Raw genomic sequence first — 19,751 nt, 5'->3', positions numbered from 1 at the left:
ATGTACACTTTCTTCCCAACCACAAATCTACTTCTTTTCTCCCAGTCATTCTTATCTCTCCAAGTAAGCTTCGGTAATCAATATATTAGTTCAAAAATATAATGTAAAAAATAATTTTCATTCTTATCTGTGTGATTGATACTGTTCCAAAAATATTCAGTGTAGTTAATCCAGAATAAAAGCAGATGTTAGTATAATACCTAATCAGATTTGAAGGGCTAGGTTTCAGTAGTTGAAGTCTTCTCAGTCTTGTTTTAATGTTAATCTTCAGCTCTTACTGAAAATATACTAGCAAACCCATGTATGGCGTTGTCAGTAAAATCGGGGATTTACATATGCCATGGCAATCTGTTCATATTCTGTAGCTTGTAGATTGATTTTGTAAAACTCAGCACATGTTAATTTTATGTAGAAGACAATGTTTTTTATCAAAGCGTTATTTCTTATTGATCCATTATTTTGAACCTCAAATGCCTTTTGCAAGGTGAAGCCCATGCTAGCAAGTGCCTTCATTATATTCCTTATCTATCAAACCAAAATGGTGATTAATTATAGACTAACTAATGATATGTTCTGGTGATGTGTGATAACTGTAACATTCATAACAAAAGAAAAAATATTAAATAATGGCATTTCCTTTGCTTAACTGTCAGTTTTTTTTAGATTAATTGCTTCAGAGAATGTATCTGTTTTTGCTATAAAATATAATGCATCTCCAAAGTCCTTTTTAAAAATGAAATGTATGATTGAAGATTCATTATGCTCCACAAGCTTCACCAGCATTTGCAAATTGGTGGTCAGTTTATTTTGTACTATCCAACTGATAGTTCACACAGAAAGTACGAAAGGCAGTCTTGAACTGTGAAAATATTTCATAAGGCTTCAGTTTGAAATCAAGTATAATCATGTTGACCCCTCTCTGTCTTTCATTGTATTGTTGCACTTTAAATCTCCAAGTCTTGTGGGTTTTTTTGCATATTTTGCAGTGTAGTTTGGTAAAAGCATGTTTCCTTGTTTTGTAGACCTTAGGGAAGCTTGAAAAGATTCAAAAGTAGTCAACAACTGACTGCTATTCAGTGTGTGTCTCTCTACAGTATATGGTGGAGACGGGTGGATTAAAAGCATAGAAGGACAGTGTTGTCAGTGTAAAACACAATGAGACAGCCGTTTTGTCCAGCGCTGTATTATTCACAGTGACGTGTGTTTGCGGCGCTGTCAGTGAACATGTTTGTACAAAATGAAACCATTAAGTCCCCTTGGTCAAATACATGCAATAGTGTATTGTTACGGTTCACTTATTGATCACATGCTGCTTTGTAATGCAGTATGAGCAGCCTGGATGATGCCCAGGAAAACAGATATTTTTATTTGATTTTGGGCATGAATGTGTCTGAAGAATGGTGTCTCCCTGCCACCATCCCTCAGTTTTAATCCCCTCATTGTGCAGTCAGGCCAGCGCTGTAAACAAGAGGTTGTATTCCTCATGTTTCACTATCTTCAAAATGAATAATTTAAAGTGACTCAAGATGCTATCCTTTTGCTGGCTGTCACTGTGAGTTCAGGCACTGGGCTTTTAAAGCACTTGGCACCTTCCTTCTGTTCCACAAAAAGCTGTACAGTATACTGTACAATCCTCTCCCATACATACACAGTTGCTGCAGTCTGCCCTCCTTCGTGAAATCCCATTTCAGCCTTCAGTAAGGGGAACGAGGGCTGCCTCTCCTTATCTTTCAGCCAGTTTATCTGAGAAGAATTTATGAAGGAGGAGGCAAAACAGAAGGCCTTGTTCATCTGGAATAACTCAGGGTTTGAGTTTTCCTGAATCTAAGACCTCTTCACCTTAAAGCTTTGGTTTTAGAAGGTTATTACTTAGAACAAAGATTAATTTAATTTATCATTATGTCAATTATCTGAGAGAATTCATCTGAGAATGATAATTTGTTTAATGTGTTTGTATAATGTGTTTTTACAGTGCTAAAGAAACAATGACTGCAAGTTTTTAATTATTTTTTTTATTTGTAATTTCAGTAATTTCTTACATATTTATTTAATTTAACTTCTGAATCATTTTCCATAGTTTCCAGAACATAGATTACATCATATCCACCTTTAACTACAGTGTGCAAAAAGGAATGAATGATTAGGCAGTTCTCTCTCTCTCAAATAAAAACCATATTGGATCTGCAGTAAGAAAGCACTATACACACTACAGCCACCTCCACACACACATTTCCCTTCGTGCCTTCAAATATCACAATACAGAGAAAGGAGGGAGCATATAAATGCTCTCAATAGTCAGTTTGACAACAATAGATTGAACTGCAACCCTAGTAACTGTGTGTGAAAGATATAAAGATGAGACATGATTATTACTGCCGTCTTTATCATTTGCATTGGTATTGTAAGGGTTTGCCATATTTGCTAATTGGGTTTGACTCAGAATTGTTTTGTTTTTATTTATGAGTTACTGACTGAGAAGAGAAGGGAAGGTGACCCGCATGGCTACAATGTGCAGACTCCATGGTTAACTGATTGAACTGTAGAACCAGCAGTGCCATCTAGTGCTTATGCTGGAAACTGGTCCACAGTGGTCCACAGTGCATGCAGAAAGATTTTGAAATTAAATGGAAAAGCATAATATGAAGTACATTAAAATGTGTTTCCATTACAGAATTATGACAGATTTAATTCACTTTCCTGAATTTTTTTCTTGGTGACTCGGAACACTCAGTACTTCTATATAATATCTGCTCAGGCACATTGTGCCTTTAATAGTCTTTTATCTCTAAAATGTATTTGACAACAAATACAATTTTCTTGCTTTTTCACATTTAGTGTTTTAGACATACTGTACATATAACCTTATATTCTAAATCTTTCTCATTTGGGGGGTAAACTGGGAAACAGATTTCAAAGAAGTTCAAGTAGGTAGCTGCATCAGCAGGCTGCAAAGGAACAAGTAAAGGTTTATTCCATGCTGAAAAGAGAAGAAAAGAAACACAATGTTTCGGCTGTGGAACCTTTCTCCACACACCTGAAGAAGGCTGCACAGCCGAAACGTTGTATTTCTTTCTTCTCTTTTCAGCATGGAATAAACCTTTACTTGTTCCTTTGCAGATTTCAAAGAAGACACTTATAGCAGTAGTGTACTGTTGTGTGAGACTGGATTTAATCAAAAGTACAGAATAATATGAAGCATGGTTAAATCAAGAAAGCTGACTAAATGTCAAACATAGAGAAACATTTTTTAGCTACATTTTTATAATTTCTCATTTGCTGCTTGGTAAAAAATGAAAGATTTATAGAAACTAAGTATTTTCAGCTTACAACACAGTATTTTTCTGAAATTATTTTGTTCTCCTGTCATTAGCTTTATACTTTTTTTCTTGTAAGTGGTCAGTTTGCATGTTTAGGACACATTAGTTCTCAACACAAAAGATCTGATTGCTTTCTGTTTTGAAGCTAAGATATTGTATATTGTTTAACACACTGCCTAAGCTTGGTGTTATTAGTAAAAACTAAAGAAAATACTTTTAGTTTTCTTAAAAGGAGTTTGAAGTTACATTTAACTTTGGTTTGTTTGTGAATAATTGGATCTCTGCTTCTAAATCATTGAGTTGTTTTTTTGTGTGCACTATAAGTATATGTATGCTATTTAAATGCATTGCAAAGAAATAATGTATGTATTGTATTTAGTACAATTTGTTTAATCTGTACTTTGAAATTGTTTGAATAACAAAAACTAAAATACATTCTACACCAGGTTTTTCTATTTATTACTTTATTGTTTTAAATGTATAGCTGTATATTCTTAAATGTACAGAATATGTCACTGCCAGAAGCCATATCACTCTGCAACTCACAACTGGCAACCCACTGAAGCTATGCAGGGGTCAGTAGCTTGATGGTAGACCTCCTGGGAAAAACTAAGGTTGCTGCTTGAAGAGGTGTTAGTGGGGCCAGCAGGGGGCGCTCACCCTGTGGTCTATGTGGGTCCTAATGCCCCAGTATAGTGACGGGGACACTATACTGTAAACAGGCGCACGTCCTTCAGATGAGACGTAAAACCGAGGTCCTGACTCTCTGTGGTCATTAAAAATCCCAGGGCATTTCTCAAAAAGAGTAGGGGTGTAACCCCGGCATCCTGGCCACATTTCCTATTGGCCCTTACCAATCATTGCCTCCTAATAATCCCCATCTATGAATTGGCTTCATTCCTCTGCTCTCCTCCCCACTGATAGCTGATGTGTGGTGAGCATTCTGGTGCACTATGGCTGCCGTTGCATCATCCAGGTGGATGCTACACATTGGTGGTGGTGGAGGGGAGTCCCCATTACCTGTAAAGTGCTTTGAGTGTAGTGTCCAGAAAAGCACTATATAAGTGTAAGAAAGTATCATTATTATTATTATTATTATTATTATTATTACTACTGCTGGCCATGTACAGTATAATTTTTTTTGTGGTTGTAGATTACAGCATTGAACTAACACTGTCTTTACTGTCCACAGGAGAAAGATCCTCTCTATGCCCAGATTCACAAATGGAAGAAATAAGTACAAAGGAAAAATCCATCTTATGGTGCTCCACAAGACCGGATCTGAAAGACCTTGTTGTCACCTGGCTCTCTGTGGGTTCCTAGGGCTCTATCTCTCTGTAATCTGACACTGCACGGCAGAAGGTTTCCTCTCACTGGAATGGTGTTCTTCTTCAGCAGCCTCTTGTTTTTAGGAGCAGATTTATGAGCTTGTTTACTGCTGCTCATATAGACTCCATAAGAAAGGGAGACACTGTACTTTTTGTTCCTTATTTTTCTTGTTTTGTTGTTGTTTTTAGTAGGTCCAAACTGTTCCCTTTCTAAAAAAAACAAAAGAAACTAGCTTTCAACAGTCGCCGTGTCTCAAGCATTTTTTACGGCAGACGCATTCAGCCTTACTGAAGTCTCTTTGTGCGGCTTTTGAGTTTCCTTCCACAAAGAAACAGGAATGACATCGCTGCGCACAGAAAACGAAGCAGATTGGTGCCACTTTCCTTATAAACAAAATCCATTGGGATGTTAAAAAAGATCATTGTATTACCATAAAGCTACACTATTTGTGAGGAATGGGAATTTAATTGAGATGTGATACAAATCAGTTGCAATTAAAACAAAGATAAAAAATCTAATGATTCCTTGAGCAGAGAAATAGATTCAGTTAATTTATTGGATAACCCATCTCCCCTGATGGAGAAATACATGATTTGCTTCATTCAGAAGGGAGAGGAAAAAGCATTTCTGTTTTTTTTTTCATTTCTGTTTCTGCTGCTAGAGTGCTATGCAGTAAAGACTTGCTTTGTGCACCCTGTATTGAAGACAAAAGGAATAATTTGCCAAATCTTTCTTCATATAAAGTCTCAGAAGAGATGTGTTGTCTGTTGAAATGGACACTGAGGGGCATGGATTTTGCTAAACCAATTCTGTGATTGAACTGTTCATTCTCTATAGCTTTTGTACAATACTAATTAAAAAAAGAAGTTGAAATGGAATTTTTATTTTATAAGTCAATTCAGCCATTGGGGTCAGCTCTATATGTGTTTTAGGGTAAATGGCTTTAAGGCATCTGAACTTTGGTTTGCCAGATTTATTTTGTAAATAATTCATTCTTTCAAACAAGGACTCTTGTGCCATAAAATAGGGAGGCACAAGTGACGCCAGTACATACATGAAACCCAAGCAATATCAGCATTTCTTTTTGCTTGTTGATTTTGCTTTAACTTTTTTGTGATGTCACTACAATTACATATGAAGTAACAGTATTTTAAAATCAAAAACATTTTTCTTTCAGATTATTACAAGAAAATCTTACTACCAATTTCTTATAGTCTTAAAAAACAAGTACTGCTGGGACTCCTGAGAGGCTCGGCCATGCAGCTTGAGTCTTGCATTAACTAGTTCAAACCTGGGGTGTGTATGACTTTTGTCAGTGGTGACTAGGTTTCTCCAGGTAGGAACACGCCAGTGGCCAGGTACCGCCAGGTTTTGATGAGTAAGAGCTGACCAGTGTGTCTTTGACCTGCCATGCAAAAGCAGCCACTGGGAGCTTGCACTATTCAATGAGAGGCACATTACAACATCCATGCTGACTGTGGTCTGTGGTCCCTTGAGACTTAATTGAAAAAAAGGCAAATGTCCTTTTGTACCAGTATGAATATTCTAGATTGGGCACGACATATAAAATGGAAGATAATTGACAAGTCCCATTTTTAAGGAGCTTTTCCACTGAAATCCACAGAAAAGCACCTTTAGTCCCTCTTAAAAAAAAAGCAAACAGCATCACATGCAGTGAACACTGCCTTAACCACTTTTCTATGAGTGTGGAGAGCACAATGATGTATTGTGTAAAATATACCCTGTTCTTTACACTGATACATTGTGGCAAATATACAGTACTATTTTCTGGGTAATGATCTACCAATGAGGGCTAATGTGATAAAACTGTCAGGAAGCACTATTTTTTTCCAACAGTATGAGAAGTTCTTTCAAAATAATCTTGTTCCAAAGTTAGTCACTGTTATGCAGATGTTAAATTGGCTTTATTGCTTTCTGAGCGATATGACAAAGGTACTATCTCTTACAGCCAAATCTGTCTGTCCCTAGTTCTAAAGATCAGCCTGTGAAAACTTCAGCAAAAGTCACAAAGTGTTAGAGTGCTGTGGTTAACACTCTCTGTTAGTTACTCTACCGTTAGTCCCCTGTTCTGTTCTAATGCTTATTATCAGTAGAGGCCTCTACTGTGCACATTTATTTTCAGGTTATCTCATCCAGAATTGAAATTCCTCATTCAACAATAATTAAAATTAAAGGTTTGGCAACTTCCAAACAACACAACAACAATTTAGCCAGCATTTGGTCCTTTAACTTATGAGTACTTCTTTTATTTTAGTTTATTGTCTTATTTAACCTTTTGCTTGCTGCCTTTTGCTTGCTGCCTAGCATTGTCAAATTATCCAAAATTATTTTAATTCACACACCAGGCCTGATGTATAATGAAATCAGCATAGAATCTTACATTTGTGACTGAGCTGGATTCACAGAAAGTTATTGCAGTAGTGTACAACAACTCAAATAGTACTGTATCTAGAGAGCATAGTGCTGTATAAAATTTCTATTCAGGCTGTGTATTGGATAAAAAAGTGAAGTGCTCCTCTTCCTGGTAAAATGCATTTTCCCCTCAAATTAGAAAAGGCCTAGAATGCAGATTAAATTTTAGGCTGTAATGAACTACTCACCATAAAGTCAGTCTCTTTAATTGGCTTTAATGCATTTGGAAGCCAAGATGCATTGTCCTTTAGCTAAAGATCTAGACAGTGATGGTGAGAGGTTATATTCCACTGTGTGTAAGATATAATCAGCTATTCCCATTCACTTTGAATGTTTTTGTCTGCCTGGATAAATTATAGGCACCTACTTATACATCAGAAGCACTCACAACTGGAAATATTTCCTATTTGTAATTTGAATCACGATGCCCTGTCTTTCCTTTACAAATATCCCATCCTGACTTCTATCAAGGGTATTGTCTGACTTAATTTGCAGCCACAACACAAGTCATTTTGGTTATCCTGCTGGCAGCAAATAATAGTCTGGTGTATGTACTCTCACACCATAGAAAATGGAAGTTCAAATTGCTCACATGAAGAACTTCAATTTTCCCCAATGGTCCCATACAACCAAAGGCTCAAGATAAATGTTCGTTGTCCTCACTTGTATCTGTGTGTGCACCCTCCTTATGGCCTTGGCAGAGTATAAAAGAGCAAAGCAATTTTCCCATGCTGGATTTCAATAGTTATACTGTATGTTGGACTTGGTATCTCTTTCTCAGGGGTTACCATATCATCTATGTAAGGTGTGTGTGGGAGAGATGTGCACTTAACTCTATTAGTTTCTCATGTATGTTTGGGGTATGTTGTGTTTCAGTTGCTGGAAAATCTGTGATAATTACTTTTGTCCTGTACCATCATGTAAGAAATGCAGTGACCTGTATTTTCAATATTAAATTCATTTCAGTGCCAATATAAACTGCAAAAACAGTAAGTACTGTAATCCTAAGGTAGGATGGAAATGCAATTCATAGATCCTGTCTTATAAAAGAATTGACAGATTTCACTCTGAGTCTAGCTTTCCATCACGAATTTGGATATTAAGAACCTAAAAAAATCATACAATGATGTGTGTGAGAAATACATCCCTAGATTCACCCAATAAAAGTGAGTGGGGATCTTGAAATTGTTTTTAGATGTTGAAGTTCAACCCATCACATTTTTTTTGCACATTAATTTTACAAATACCATTCTTGCTCCAGTTTCCTATGTTATGGCCAGAGTCCCATTTTAATTTGAATATTTTTTTCAACTTAAGAAAATGTAAGAAGAAAATTTGACAACAGAAATTAAAATAAGGGGGAAAATGACTGTTTGAGTACATTTCTAGATCTATTTTAACGTTACCTCAGCTAACAATTTGTTAATGTAAATTGACATTATTTTTATCTTTATGAATACAACATTCTACAGTGGATTTTTAGATTTTTTTTCTTTTCTTTTGATTTATGTAATCCACCATGTAATACTGTTACAAATAAACACATCCTAAAAGAAGATGTTGACTCCTTTGTACTGTAAAAATCACAATGATCCCATGAAGATTAACTCATAAACCATCTGGTTTTTCACTTCTTGTCTTTTCGACATAAAATATTAACTACATAAGAACAAGTAGATTAATTACATGCTGAAAAGTTAACAACATTATAACTACTGTATGGAGCTTATATAGGCCAATGAGAGAGGTTGGGGATATTTATACAAGTCTCCTTCTTACCAGCCTGGCTTAGTTTAGCAACAGATTTCCATTGAATGTAAGAAAATCATTAGATTATAAAGTATAGAAATGTGAATAGATCATGATCTAGGAATAAGAAAACACTGATGGTTGAGACTGGATTACCTGTCAGATCAACTTATAAAATTCTACCCTTCTTTCAAAGTAATAATATTAAAAACAAAATCTATAAAAATATTAAACACCTTTCCAAACCCAAGGACAGTGTACATATTGATAAAGAAAAGTACAATAAAAGTAAACATTAAACAAGAACATACAGAGTATAATGCAGGGTAATTAGACAAAGGCCCTTATAAAAAGATGGGGTTTGCCTTTAGATTTGAAGAGAGAATTTGCCTTTCAAAGAGTTGGAAAATGGGCATTCCACTTATTGTTAATAAGTCCAAGATTTCTGGGTACAGTAAGCAAAGGACCAGCCTACAAGTGAGTGTGTAAACATGGAGGAGATCAGAGATGTACCTGTATGAAGGAGATAAAATATAAAAGCCTTAAAAGTCAGTTGATTATTTTTTTTATTTTAGAGAGCAAAACAAAACCATTTTACATATAAACTACCATTATTCAGCCTTACTTTTCCATTACACTTTCGACTATACTTCACAAACAAAAATTGTCAATTCCTGTTTGTTCCCCTAGTATTTTACAATTATATAACTTTTAAACAAAATTATATACATTCAAAATGAGGTAGATGTATACATTTATGAAAAGGGAGGAAACTATATAATCTAAATGTACCAGCAAAACTCTCTTCATAAATGTGAGTTAGTACATCTCCATTGAAATTCACAAATTTTAAGCCACCTTTCATTCAAAATTCTAACTTCACTTTCTTTCACCCATTTATCTTTTATATACTCTGTAGAATATGATTTCTTTTCCATAAAACCTTGATATAATCTAGATGTAATACCTTTACCTAATTCTGATTTGTAGGCTTCTGTAACTACTTTCACTACCTCATCATTAACAATATCTAAATCTCCCCTTATAATCTCCTCATAAAATAATGGCGCATTTGAAGATATCTATAAAAATCTGAATTCTCCAAATAGTGTTTTTCCTTTAAATACTGAAAACTTTGTAACTGATTCTTATCCATTATATTACAAAATGCGGTTATTCCTTTTGTGATCCAAATTTTAAATCATTATCCAATTTATTTGGTTTAAACTCTGTATCATAGGTGCACCATCTGAGTATCTTTACTGCCTCACCTAAGTGATACTCTTTTGTGATCGTATTCCATGTCCTTAGTTGAAACTTTATCCATGGATTAAATATTTTTCAATACTCTTGTTTAAATTCCTATTACCTAATAATGCCTGAATTGTGGGCTTATTTACAAGGGATAATTCAATATATTTCCATCTGTCTTGATATTCTGGATAACAAGAATTAAAGAGAGGTTTAATTTGAGATGCATAATAATAATCTTTCGAATTTGGTAAAGCCATACCCTTATCTTTTGAAAGTTGCAATGTTTTGAATCTAATTCTAGGTTTTCTCCCCTGCCAAATAAACCTAGAAATCATCTTATCCCATTCTGAAAATAGTTTTGCAGCGACTTCTACAGGGAGAGCTTGAAATAGGAAGAGTAATCGAGGCAGTAGATTCATTTTTACAGGTTCAATTCTAGAACTAAAACTCATAAAGCGGATTAGGTTCTATTTCCGTATATATGCTTTAATTTTAGTTATAAGTGGTCCATAATTAATTGTTGCTAATGTAGAAATATATTTTGGTAAATAGACTCCTAGATATCTCATTTGAACTTTGGTCCCACTCAAGGTGATATTTGCTTTTTAAAAATTTGGGAGGGTTGTAATTAAATGTTAGAATTTGTTGTTTTTTGAACATTTAATTTATAGCCTGTCAGCAAGCCAAAGCTATCTAAGAGTTTCATTAGTTCTAGAAATGAACTAGTGGGATCCTCCAGATATAACAAAAAGTCATCTGAGTGCAATCCTATCTTGTGCTCATTCCCTTGTATAGAAATACTTTTTATTTTGCTATTTTGTCATATCCACTGGGCTAGTGGCTCTATATATATAGCAAAAAACCAATGGAGACAAAGGGCAGCCTTGTCTAGTCCCTCGTTCTAAAGTTATTCTAACAGATAAATAACCATTTATTTTAACTTGTGCCGTTGGTCTATCACATAAGGTTTGAATACCTTTGATAATATTTTTGCAAAAACCAAACCTACCTAAGACCCTATAGAGGTATTTCCAACTAACAGAATCAAAAGCTTTCTCAGCATCTAGGCTCATCAAAGAAGCTTCTAAATTATATTGTTGAATATGGTTCATGATTATCAATGTGCGTCGAATGTTATCATGGGTTTGTCTATCTTGAATAAACCCTGTTTGATCATAGTGTATCAATTGAGGGAGAATCTTTTCAATTCGTTTAGCCAGTATTGCTATATACATTTTATAATCCACATTAAGGACTGAGATTGGTCTGAACGATCCACAATCTAATCTATCTTTCCCCTCCTTAGGAATAACTGAGATGATAGTCTCTCTCCATGATGGGGGCATTTTTCCATCAATTGATGCTGAGTTACAAGCAGAAAGAAGATTTGGTATTAATTCTGCTTTGAAGGCTTTATACCATTCCGAATTAAAACCATCAGTTCCAGGTGATTTATTAGTTCTGAGGCTCGTAATCACTGAATTCAATTCTTCTGGTGTTATCGTCGCTTTTAATATATTATTTTGATCATCCGTAACAGTTAGTAAACTGAAGGATTCCAAAAAAGTATCCATGTTTTCTTCACTTTCTGAAGGGGGTTGTGTATATAGTTTTCTGTAATAATTTGTAAAAGTGTTTTGGATTTCTTCCCATTTATATAATACACCATTACAGTTCTTGTCCCTTATTATCGGTCTGTTATTTTTTAAATTTTCTTGCCAACAGCTTTAGTGATTTTGACCCTGACTCGTAATATTTTTGTCTAGTAAATATATATATATATTTTAATTTCCTGTGTATATCATCTATTTTGTTTCTAATCTTTATTTCTTGCGTGATGTTTTAATCCTGATTTTCTTGATGTTTTTTCTCCAATTAGATAATTGTAGTTGCTTTACCTTCTTCTTATGACTGCTCAGAGCAATAATTGTCCCCCTTATAACTGCCTTTAATGTGTCCCATATCATCTCTGGTCCCACTTCCCCATTATCATTCTCCTCCAAAAATATTTTCATTTCTTGTTTTATCTGTGGATCATTGTGGGTCGTTCAACAGACTGGAGTTCATCTTCCATGTTGTATTTCCATGATTATTACTTAATCGTATGGACAATGACATAGAAGTGTGGTCTGAAAAATCAATTCTACCAATATCGCAATGTTGAATCCTATGTCTATCTCTCTATATAAAAAAATAATAAATCCTTGAATATACTGAATGAGGGAAGGAATAGTGAATGTAATCTCGCCCACTTGGATAGAAATCTCTCCAAAGATCTATTATTCCCATTTCCCTCATCAGTACATTAATCTTTTTATGCAATGACTTAGCCCTCTGAGAAGATATATTTGTAGAATCAAGCCTGGGGTTAAAACGCACATTCCAATCACTTCCACAAATCAGTATCCCTTGTGCATTAACCATCAAGTCGAACATTTTATTTTATAAAAATTAAAATCACTACCAGGTGGGGCATATATATTAAGTAAAGTTAATAATTCCCCTTCCATTTTTCCCAGTACTAATACATATCTCCCCTCCTTATCTTTAACTTCTGTAAGCAACTGAAATTGAATCTTTTGAGATATCAGTATAGCAAAACCTATATGGACAGATTTATATGAGAAGAAATACATTTTTGAGAAACCCATCCTCCTTAATTTCTCGTGTTCCAATACACTCAGATGTGTTTCTTTTAAAAAAACAGTATGAGCCCCTTCTTTCTTCATTTTAGACAAAATCTTACTTCTCTTAATAGAGTTAAGAACTCCATTAACATTAAATGTAACTATGTAACAAGTGTTCAGTGAAGAGGGATGGGACTCAGGCAACAAGAAGTTATTTTGCAAGGTCTTGCTTGGACATATTTTATGTACAGATGCAGCCATTCAAAATGAGCGGTAAAAACCCGCGGTACAGTAACCAACCCGCAGGGCACTGTAGGGCACCGCAGTAAGTGATTGGCTGGCCAAAATGACCGACAGGGGCACTCGTGGTGCATTGGTTGGTAGTGAAAAGATTTAATCATTTAATGTCTTTACTGTGCACATTTCAATCCGCTTAGTTTTGAATATTTAAATGGAATTTTACCACTAAAGGGAAATTTTAGTAGCTGAGCATAAAAAGAAGAGGAGCATAACGCATCTGAAGGTCATAAACGATATTAATTTAGGAACATAAACATTACTGTATGTACATAAACTGTACTGTGTATGGCTGGTCTTGATAGTTTAAAGAAAAAATACACACCAGTCTTCCATTTCTCCCTAAACATTTTAAGCATGAAAGTTTTATGAAACGGTACCCAAATATGTGATTGCTGTATAGAATGAATTTTAATTTTTAAAAATTATTTAACACGAAAATTAAGCTGTTTACATCTTCCGCCTGAGAACAGTCACCCGTTGCTACCCAACTCAGAAACACAGCCACTAACTAGCAAATAGAGGACATTAGCTAGCCAATATGATAAAGAAATAAATGATTATTTTGTTTATTTCTTTTGCACATTTATTTGAACATTTCCATCGATTGTACACGCACTTGGAAACTGTCCAATCCCTAGTTCATCAAGCATTTACCGGTCTGGCGCCGGTCTGTGTCTTCTAGGATATAATGCCAGCGAGCTCTTGTTTTTATGTCCACTATAACTACGCTGGGCAAACGTTCTGAGGTCAAATTCTTCCAGCACGGGGGTACCTTTAAAGCGGAGACGACGGCACCGAAATTTTTTGGCGCGCCTTCTCTTTAAAGCCCTGGCCAAATATGAAGACAGTACGTACAGTTATAATTCAAACGGAATTAAAAACTACACATCCCAGTTACCATGGTGGTGCTTGTGATCATTGCGTTTAACCAACGAAACAGGGCGAAAAATCAGTCACATGACTTTGGGGCAGAGTTTCGAAAGCTTAACCTATCAGCAACAAAGCTAAATTTACACGATAGGCTACCTCAAACTGTCAGTTACACGACTGTGTATGTCGCTTAAGCCACTCCTATTTGGCATTTTAGTTATGGAGGCGAGAAGACGCCCCCCCCCCCTCTCTGGGTGTCTGATTTGCCGCCATCTTTAACTGTTCGGTGTCCGAATCGGAGTAGCTACGCGTACGAAATAAAGTTAATCCCAACTACAAAACATATATTTTTGTGGTAAAAGGGCGCAAAACATCAGTATTTACTGCTATTAATTACTGTACGATTTATAGTTGAAATCTGAGCCTAGATATAAAGTTAGATATAAAGTTAAAATCTCGACAAAGCAATGTAGGAAATACAGAGAAAATAAATCCTTTCTGACATCTAAAATCAGTTTCGATCAAGGTCTCTAAAACGAACAAGAAAAAGAGGATTTTTGGAGGGCAATTACGCTGTGTTTATATAGAATAAGTGATTTATGAGCAATCTAATTTCTTGTTCGTTTAAAACAGTGAAATGTCAGCTGCAAAAGATCGCACCAGAAACAGCACTCTCTCTGCCTGTCATAGACGTTCAGGAAAGGCTGAATGAAGTCATGTCAAGTACAATAATTCGGTGATCAATAATAACAGTTGTAGGACAGTATATAAGGAGGATAAGGATTTTGAAGTTGACTCGAAATCTGATAGGTAACCAGTGCAAGGACTTGAAAACAGGTGTAATGCATCCCTGATAGGATTCTTGCTGTCATATTCTGAACATATTGAAGATTGCTCAGTGTGGATTTAATTTCCCCAGTGAACAGGATGTGCATTTATTAATTCTAGAAAATTTCTTGATTTCTCTAGTTCTTAGTTTCTCTAGTTCCCTTTAAAATAAACTATTATTCCACAATGCAGAGTATTACATGGCCAGTATTTACACATGATATTTGTGATTTAAAGAAATTAACACAAGCAGCTTTTGGAGATTTAAGTGTTGGCTGAGTTATTGCAGGATAAAAGACTAGAGATGTTGGCAAGAAGAAGATAATTTGGGGAAAGCTGAGGAATACACTTATAACAAGAACACTTCCTAATGGGGTTAGGCATACTTTTGATGAAGATGATGAAGTTAACAGACTATATGTTTACATAGATACTGAAATAAGGATTGTTTTTTAGATTATGTGTAGTTGCTGGCATTGAGCTGTGTGTTGGATGCACATGAATTGAAGGAATGGGCAAACATAGCTGATGCGGATCCACAGAGCCAGCATATTAAGATGTTTATAATTAGAGGCAATTTGTTTAAATAACTAGGTATGGATACTGATGTGCAAGAGAGGTGGAAAGGCTGTTTCCTTAAGCCAGCACTATAAAATATTTTATTCTCAGTGAGATGCTGCCATTTCATAGTGGGTTTCTAACACTGTGTATAGTTCCATCCACACAGTGCCTTTACTTCTATCCATTTCTAATCTCTTTATCCAGTGCAGAGGATTTGGAGCCTATCCCAGTAAGCAACGGACACAAGGCAGAATACACCCTGGACATAGCGCCAGTCCATCACAGGACAGACAGACACAAACACACACACACCAGGGCCAGTTTTCCCATAAACCAATTAACTTACCAGTATGTTTTGGAGTGCGAGAGGGAGTCATATCACACATATGGAGAAAAACCATGTAACCCAGAGAGAACATGTAAACCCCACACACACAGGATGGCAGGAATTGAACCTAGGACCCCAGTGCTGCAAGATAGCAATGCTAACCACTTCGCCACCATTATAAATGGATGGATATCTTAGTTATCTTTCTAGTTCACAGGTTTGCATGCATAATTTAATTTTGAAAGCCACTGAGACATCAGGTACTACTGTTGTATTTATGAAAAAGAAACAAAACAAAAAACATACTAACAACTGTGCCATCCTACTCCTTAGTTAATACATTTTATTATTCATAAACAGTGAACATTGTTAGCAAAATATTTTGAATTATATTTAACCCTATTTTTTCTTTAGTTTTGTATTTAACTTATTATATGATAGTCAGACTTAATGTATATTTGAACAATGAAAATATATTTTTACAAGATTTTACATTAAGCACTTAAAATTAATATGGTTAATAATAGTAAACTGTAACATGCTGTAACAAGATCGGTTAAACTGCGAAGAAAATGCTTTCAGAGAAAATGTTTCAGGTGTGAAGAACATAGATCTCCAATGCAATTTCAACCAAACCTGTTCCCACACACCCTGCCCCCACTACCATTAGAATATACACAAAGCACTGAAATCTTTCGAGCTAATGATCAGGTGACCCGAGAGAGAGCGAGAGAAACACCAAGGGGTGCGGAACCAGGGAACTATTTACATGGAAAACGGGCGATCTCCCCAGACTGTCCGCCCGTTTCACTGTTACCTGGATACCTCTTTATTTAGAACTCACTAACACTGATTTTTAGTTTAGAAGGATTCAAGTAGGGTTTTAGATGAAAGGCAGCGACCTTAATCAAGCCCAAATCATAATTGAACCCATTCAGAGCCTACATTACATTTTAGCGTTTCATTCTGAGCAGAAGACCCTCACACCTGAAGAAGGCTTGCGTTTTTTCTCTTCTCTTTTAAGCATGTGTACAATGTGTAATACAATTACAATGTGTAATTACAATGCTGTAATACAATTTGAATCGTATGAGGGTGGTGGTGGGGGGGGGTGTCTTTCGCTGGAAATCTCGCCTGCTTCTACTTTACGAGTACAACCCCCTCTCTGCCGGAGTGCTGGCTGTGACGAATTAAACCGGTTTCACAGGTTTCAATCACAGACCATGTGACATGGGAGTCAGGAAACTAACACACAGCGCCACCGGATTTGATAACGCTATAAAAACGCTATAAAATAATGTGACTAGGCACAGAACAAGTTTACAGCACAGTACAATAATAAATGCTGACCATGACTTTAGAAGCATAAATTGCCTTACACTCAATTTAAACACAAGCTGTCTTTAGCCCTCTAAGCTGGTTCATACAGAAATGTAGAGATCCAGGCTCAGAACACACAGCTTCATTAGCGAATACATATGCAGGACAACTAGAGAAGACGTTTTACAGAGGATGGATTTTTAGAAACATCCCATCAGTGACATCACTGAAGTCAACTCCTAGGTACTGTAACTGTCGTGTGGATAGTTTCACAAGAATCAGACAAAGGTTTAAGCATCGCTTGTTCTAGATAAAACTGCAAAAAAAAAAACAACCCATAATGTACTTCTTTGCGGCTCTGTTTGCCCAAATCATATATTCACAACGTGAAATCTAGAAAATAATATTACGTAACCAAAATCCGCAATATGGAAACAGAACCTGTGTAATTGTTGATAGATGATGTACTCGTAACATTTTTTCAAGACGAACTACAACATTTAAAAAATGACTTGTATGTACTTGATATCTCTAATCAATCCACGGGTCCCAGCACAAAACGAAACTAAAACGCATACCGTTTCGCGCTTCTTATTAGTTGCTCAAAAGTAATTTGACCGTATGAAATGCATAATATAAACCTAGAAACATATACGTGAGCAGTACTTAAGCACTGTAGTATCGGTGAAACCATGTTTCGTGTATGTTTTCTTTAAAGTACCGAGACCAGCCATATACTGTATGTTTATGTTCCAAAATTAATATCGTTTATGGCCTTCACACGCGTTGCAGTATGCTCCTATTCTTTTTATGCTCAGCTACTAAGATTTCCCTTCAGTGGTAAAATTAGATATGAATATTCAATACTTAAACGGGCACAGTTAAGACATTAAATATACATATACATACTGTATACAGTACAGTTTTCATACGGTAATATGTTTATGTTCCTAAATCAATCTCTTTTATGAGTATGTGAAAGGCATGGTGAATCGATTCTCAAAAATTACTGTACTTTGCATGATTGGAAACAAATGCGTGATTGCGAAATGCTGTGGTGTTACTTTTACAAAGACGGTCAATGAAAAAAAGAATGTTGACCAGGGCAATACTTTGAGTTTACAGTTACAGCTTGTCCAAGGTCATTCATTATTAATACTATTAGTAATATCTTCGTTAAAGACTTTGATGGCCACAGCTCAAACATGAGAGGTTGAGCTTTATTAGCTCCACCTTGCGGAAATTCCAGATACTATTATTTTGCTTGTCGTATTATAGGAGAATTTACGGTAACTCGCGGTATTTACCGGTAGCTTGCGGTAGACTGCGTACAGCGTACCGCAAAATAATGCGGTATCGCCCGCGCATTTTGAATGGCGGCATCTGTAAATGGTAGAACTTTCAAACTCTCTCCCATAAGACATATGTTTCATATTGTTAAACATCCTCTACCCATAAATTTTCTCTAATAATGCATCACAAACAAAAAACACAATAAACAAAAACATGAACCAAACAATCTTAAACAAAACATCTCCGTCTCATTCACAGTACTTTCTTCCAACTGTGGGGTTCTTTTCAAACGAACCTGTATGGGCTTCTCTTTAAAAAAAAGAAAGTCCATTAGAGAAGTCCTCCTTCTCCTCTGGAGGAGGGCCCTTAAGCAGGCGACGCGATGGCAAATCCAAACTTTTATTATAAAAAGAAAAAAGAGGGTAACCAGAAAAATAAAAAAGGCAATCTAGTTGTAATCACCAGATATCTATCCCAACATTAACAAATTATCTTAAACATCGCAGGAAACTTATTCAAAAAAATAAATTACAAAAAAACAACTAAACAATTAAATTCTGACCGACTTTTAACAACTCACTGTATCCATTTTCTTCAATCTTGCAAGGGGGATCTCCACCTGAAACTCTGTAGTTTCTCCTTATATTGCTGTTTCGAGGACTGGTCTTTCCCAGGGCCACCCTGTCTGCCAGCCTTCTGCCAAGTAAACAGTCGCTCGATTTCTTCTTCCAGTGTAGGTGCTGGCGGTATAACTTGAACTTTAAGTCCCCGCTCTGCCATGTCCTTTGTGGCTTCTGCTGCTGAATGGTATAGACAGGTGCCATCTTCATAGAACACCCATAGCCTTGCTGGAAATGGAGTGTGAAATTTTATTTTCTGCGATTTCAGCACCTTTTTTACTTCAGAATATTCCATGCATTTTTTGAGTACTGTCGGGGGGTAATCATGATCCACTTAAAATTGTATGTTATTATAGAAAAGTTATTTCTTTCGGCAGGCTTTATGTAACACTTCCTCTTTCATTTTGTAGCTTAAGAACTTGGTGACAATGGAGCCCGGTTTGGCGTCATGCGCCCTTTCAGTTCTCAGTTCCACATTCTTCGGTAACTCAAGTTCCCCCCTCAGCAGATTTTCAAGGAAGGTGACCATGCAGCGTCCCTCCGATTCTTCGGGGATTCCATAAATCCGAATGTTTTCTCTGCGTTTCTTCCTTCCTGGTCTGTTAATTTATTTTCCAAAGTAGTTTGTCATTGCAAGAGTTTCTTTATCACAGTTTCTCTTGTTAAGATGTTGTTAACATACAGCATACTTCTGAACATATTGCAAACTAGAAGAGTGGTAGAAAGCCCATAGAGTAAAGAATTATAGAAATCAAGCCTTGATGTTATAAAGGTACTCGGCATCAGACATTGGTAGAAATTGCCTAATGAGTGCAATATTTCTAAGGTGAAAAAAAGACAGTTTTTTATAAAGCATTTCAGGAGAATCAGGAGAGCATCAAGTGTGCTTTTTTCTTGACTACAGCTGACACCTGAATGAGGA

General features: G+C 35.9%; 1 protein-coding gene across 1 annotated transcript in view; it reads left to right on the top strand.

Annotated features, from left to right (window-relative positions):
* LOC148823653 (disabled homolog 1-like) overlaps nucleotides 1–5,074 on the top strand; it is a 298,122-nt gene extending 293,048 nt beyond the window's left edge. The window contains exon 17 of the mRNA XM_088927687.1: nucleotides 4,510–5,074. Within this exon, the coding sequence (XP_088783813.1) occupies nucleotides 4,510–4,554 (45 nt within the window). The 3' untranslated portion in view covers nucleotides 4,555–5,074. The remainder of the gene's footprint in view (nucleotides 1–4,509) is intronic.
* The last annotated feature ends 14,677 nt before the right edge of the window (nucleotides 5,075–19,751 follow it).

Source organism: Atractosteus spatula, chromosome 11, assembly GCF_055471065.1.
Source record: "Atractosteus spatula isolate fAtrSpa1 chromosome 11, fAtrSpa1.hap1, whole genome shotgun sequence".
Taxonomy (NCBI): Eukaryota; Metazoa; Chordata; class Actinopteri; order Semionotiformes; family Lepisosteidae; genus Atractosteus; species Atractosteus spatula.
Note: the sequence above shows the minus strand (reverse complement) of the source record. Positions and strands in the feature narration are given on the sequence as shown.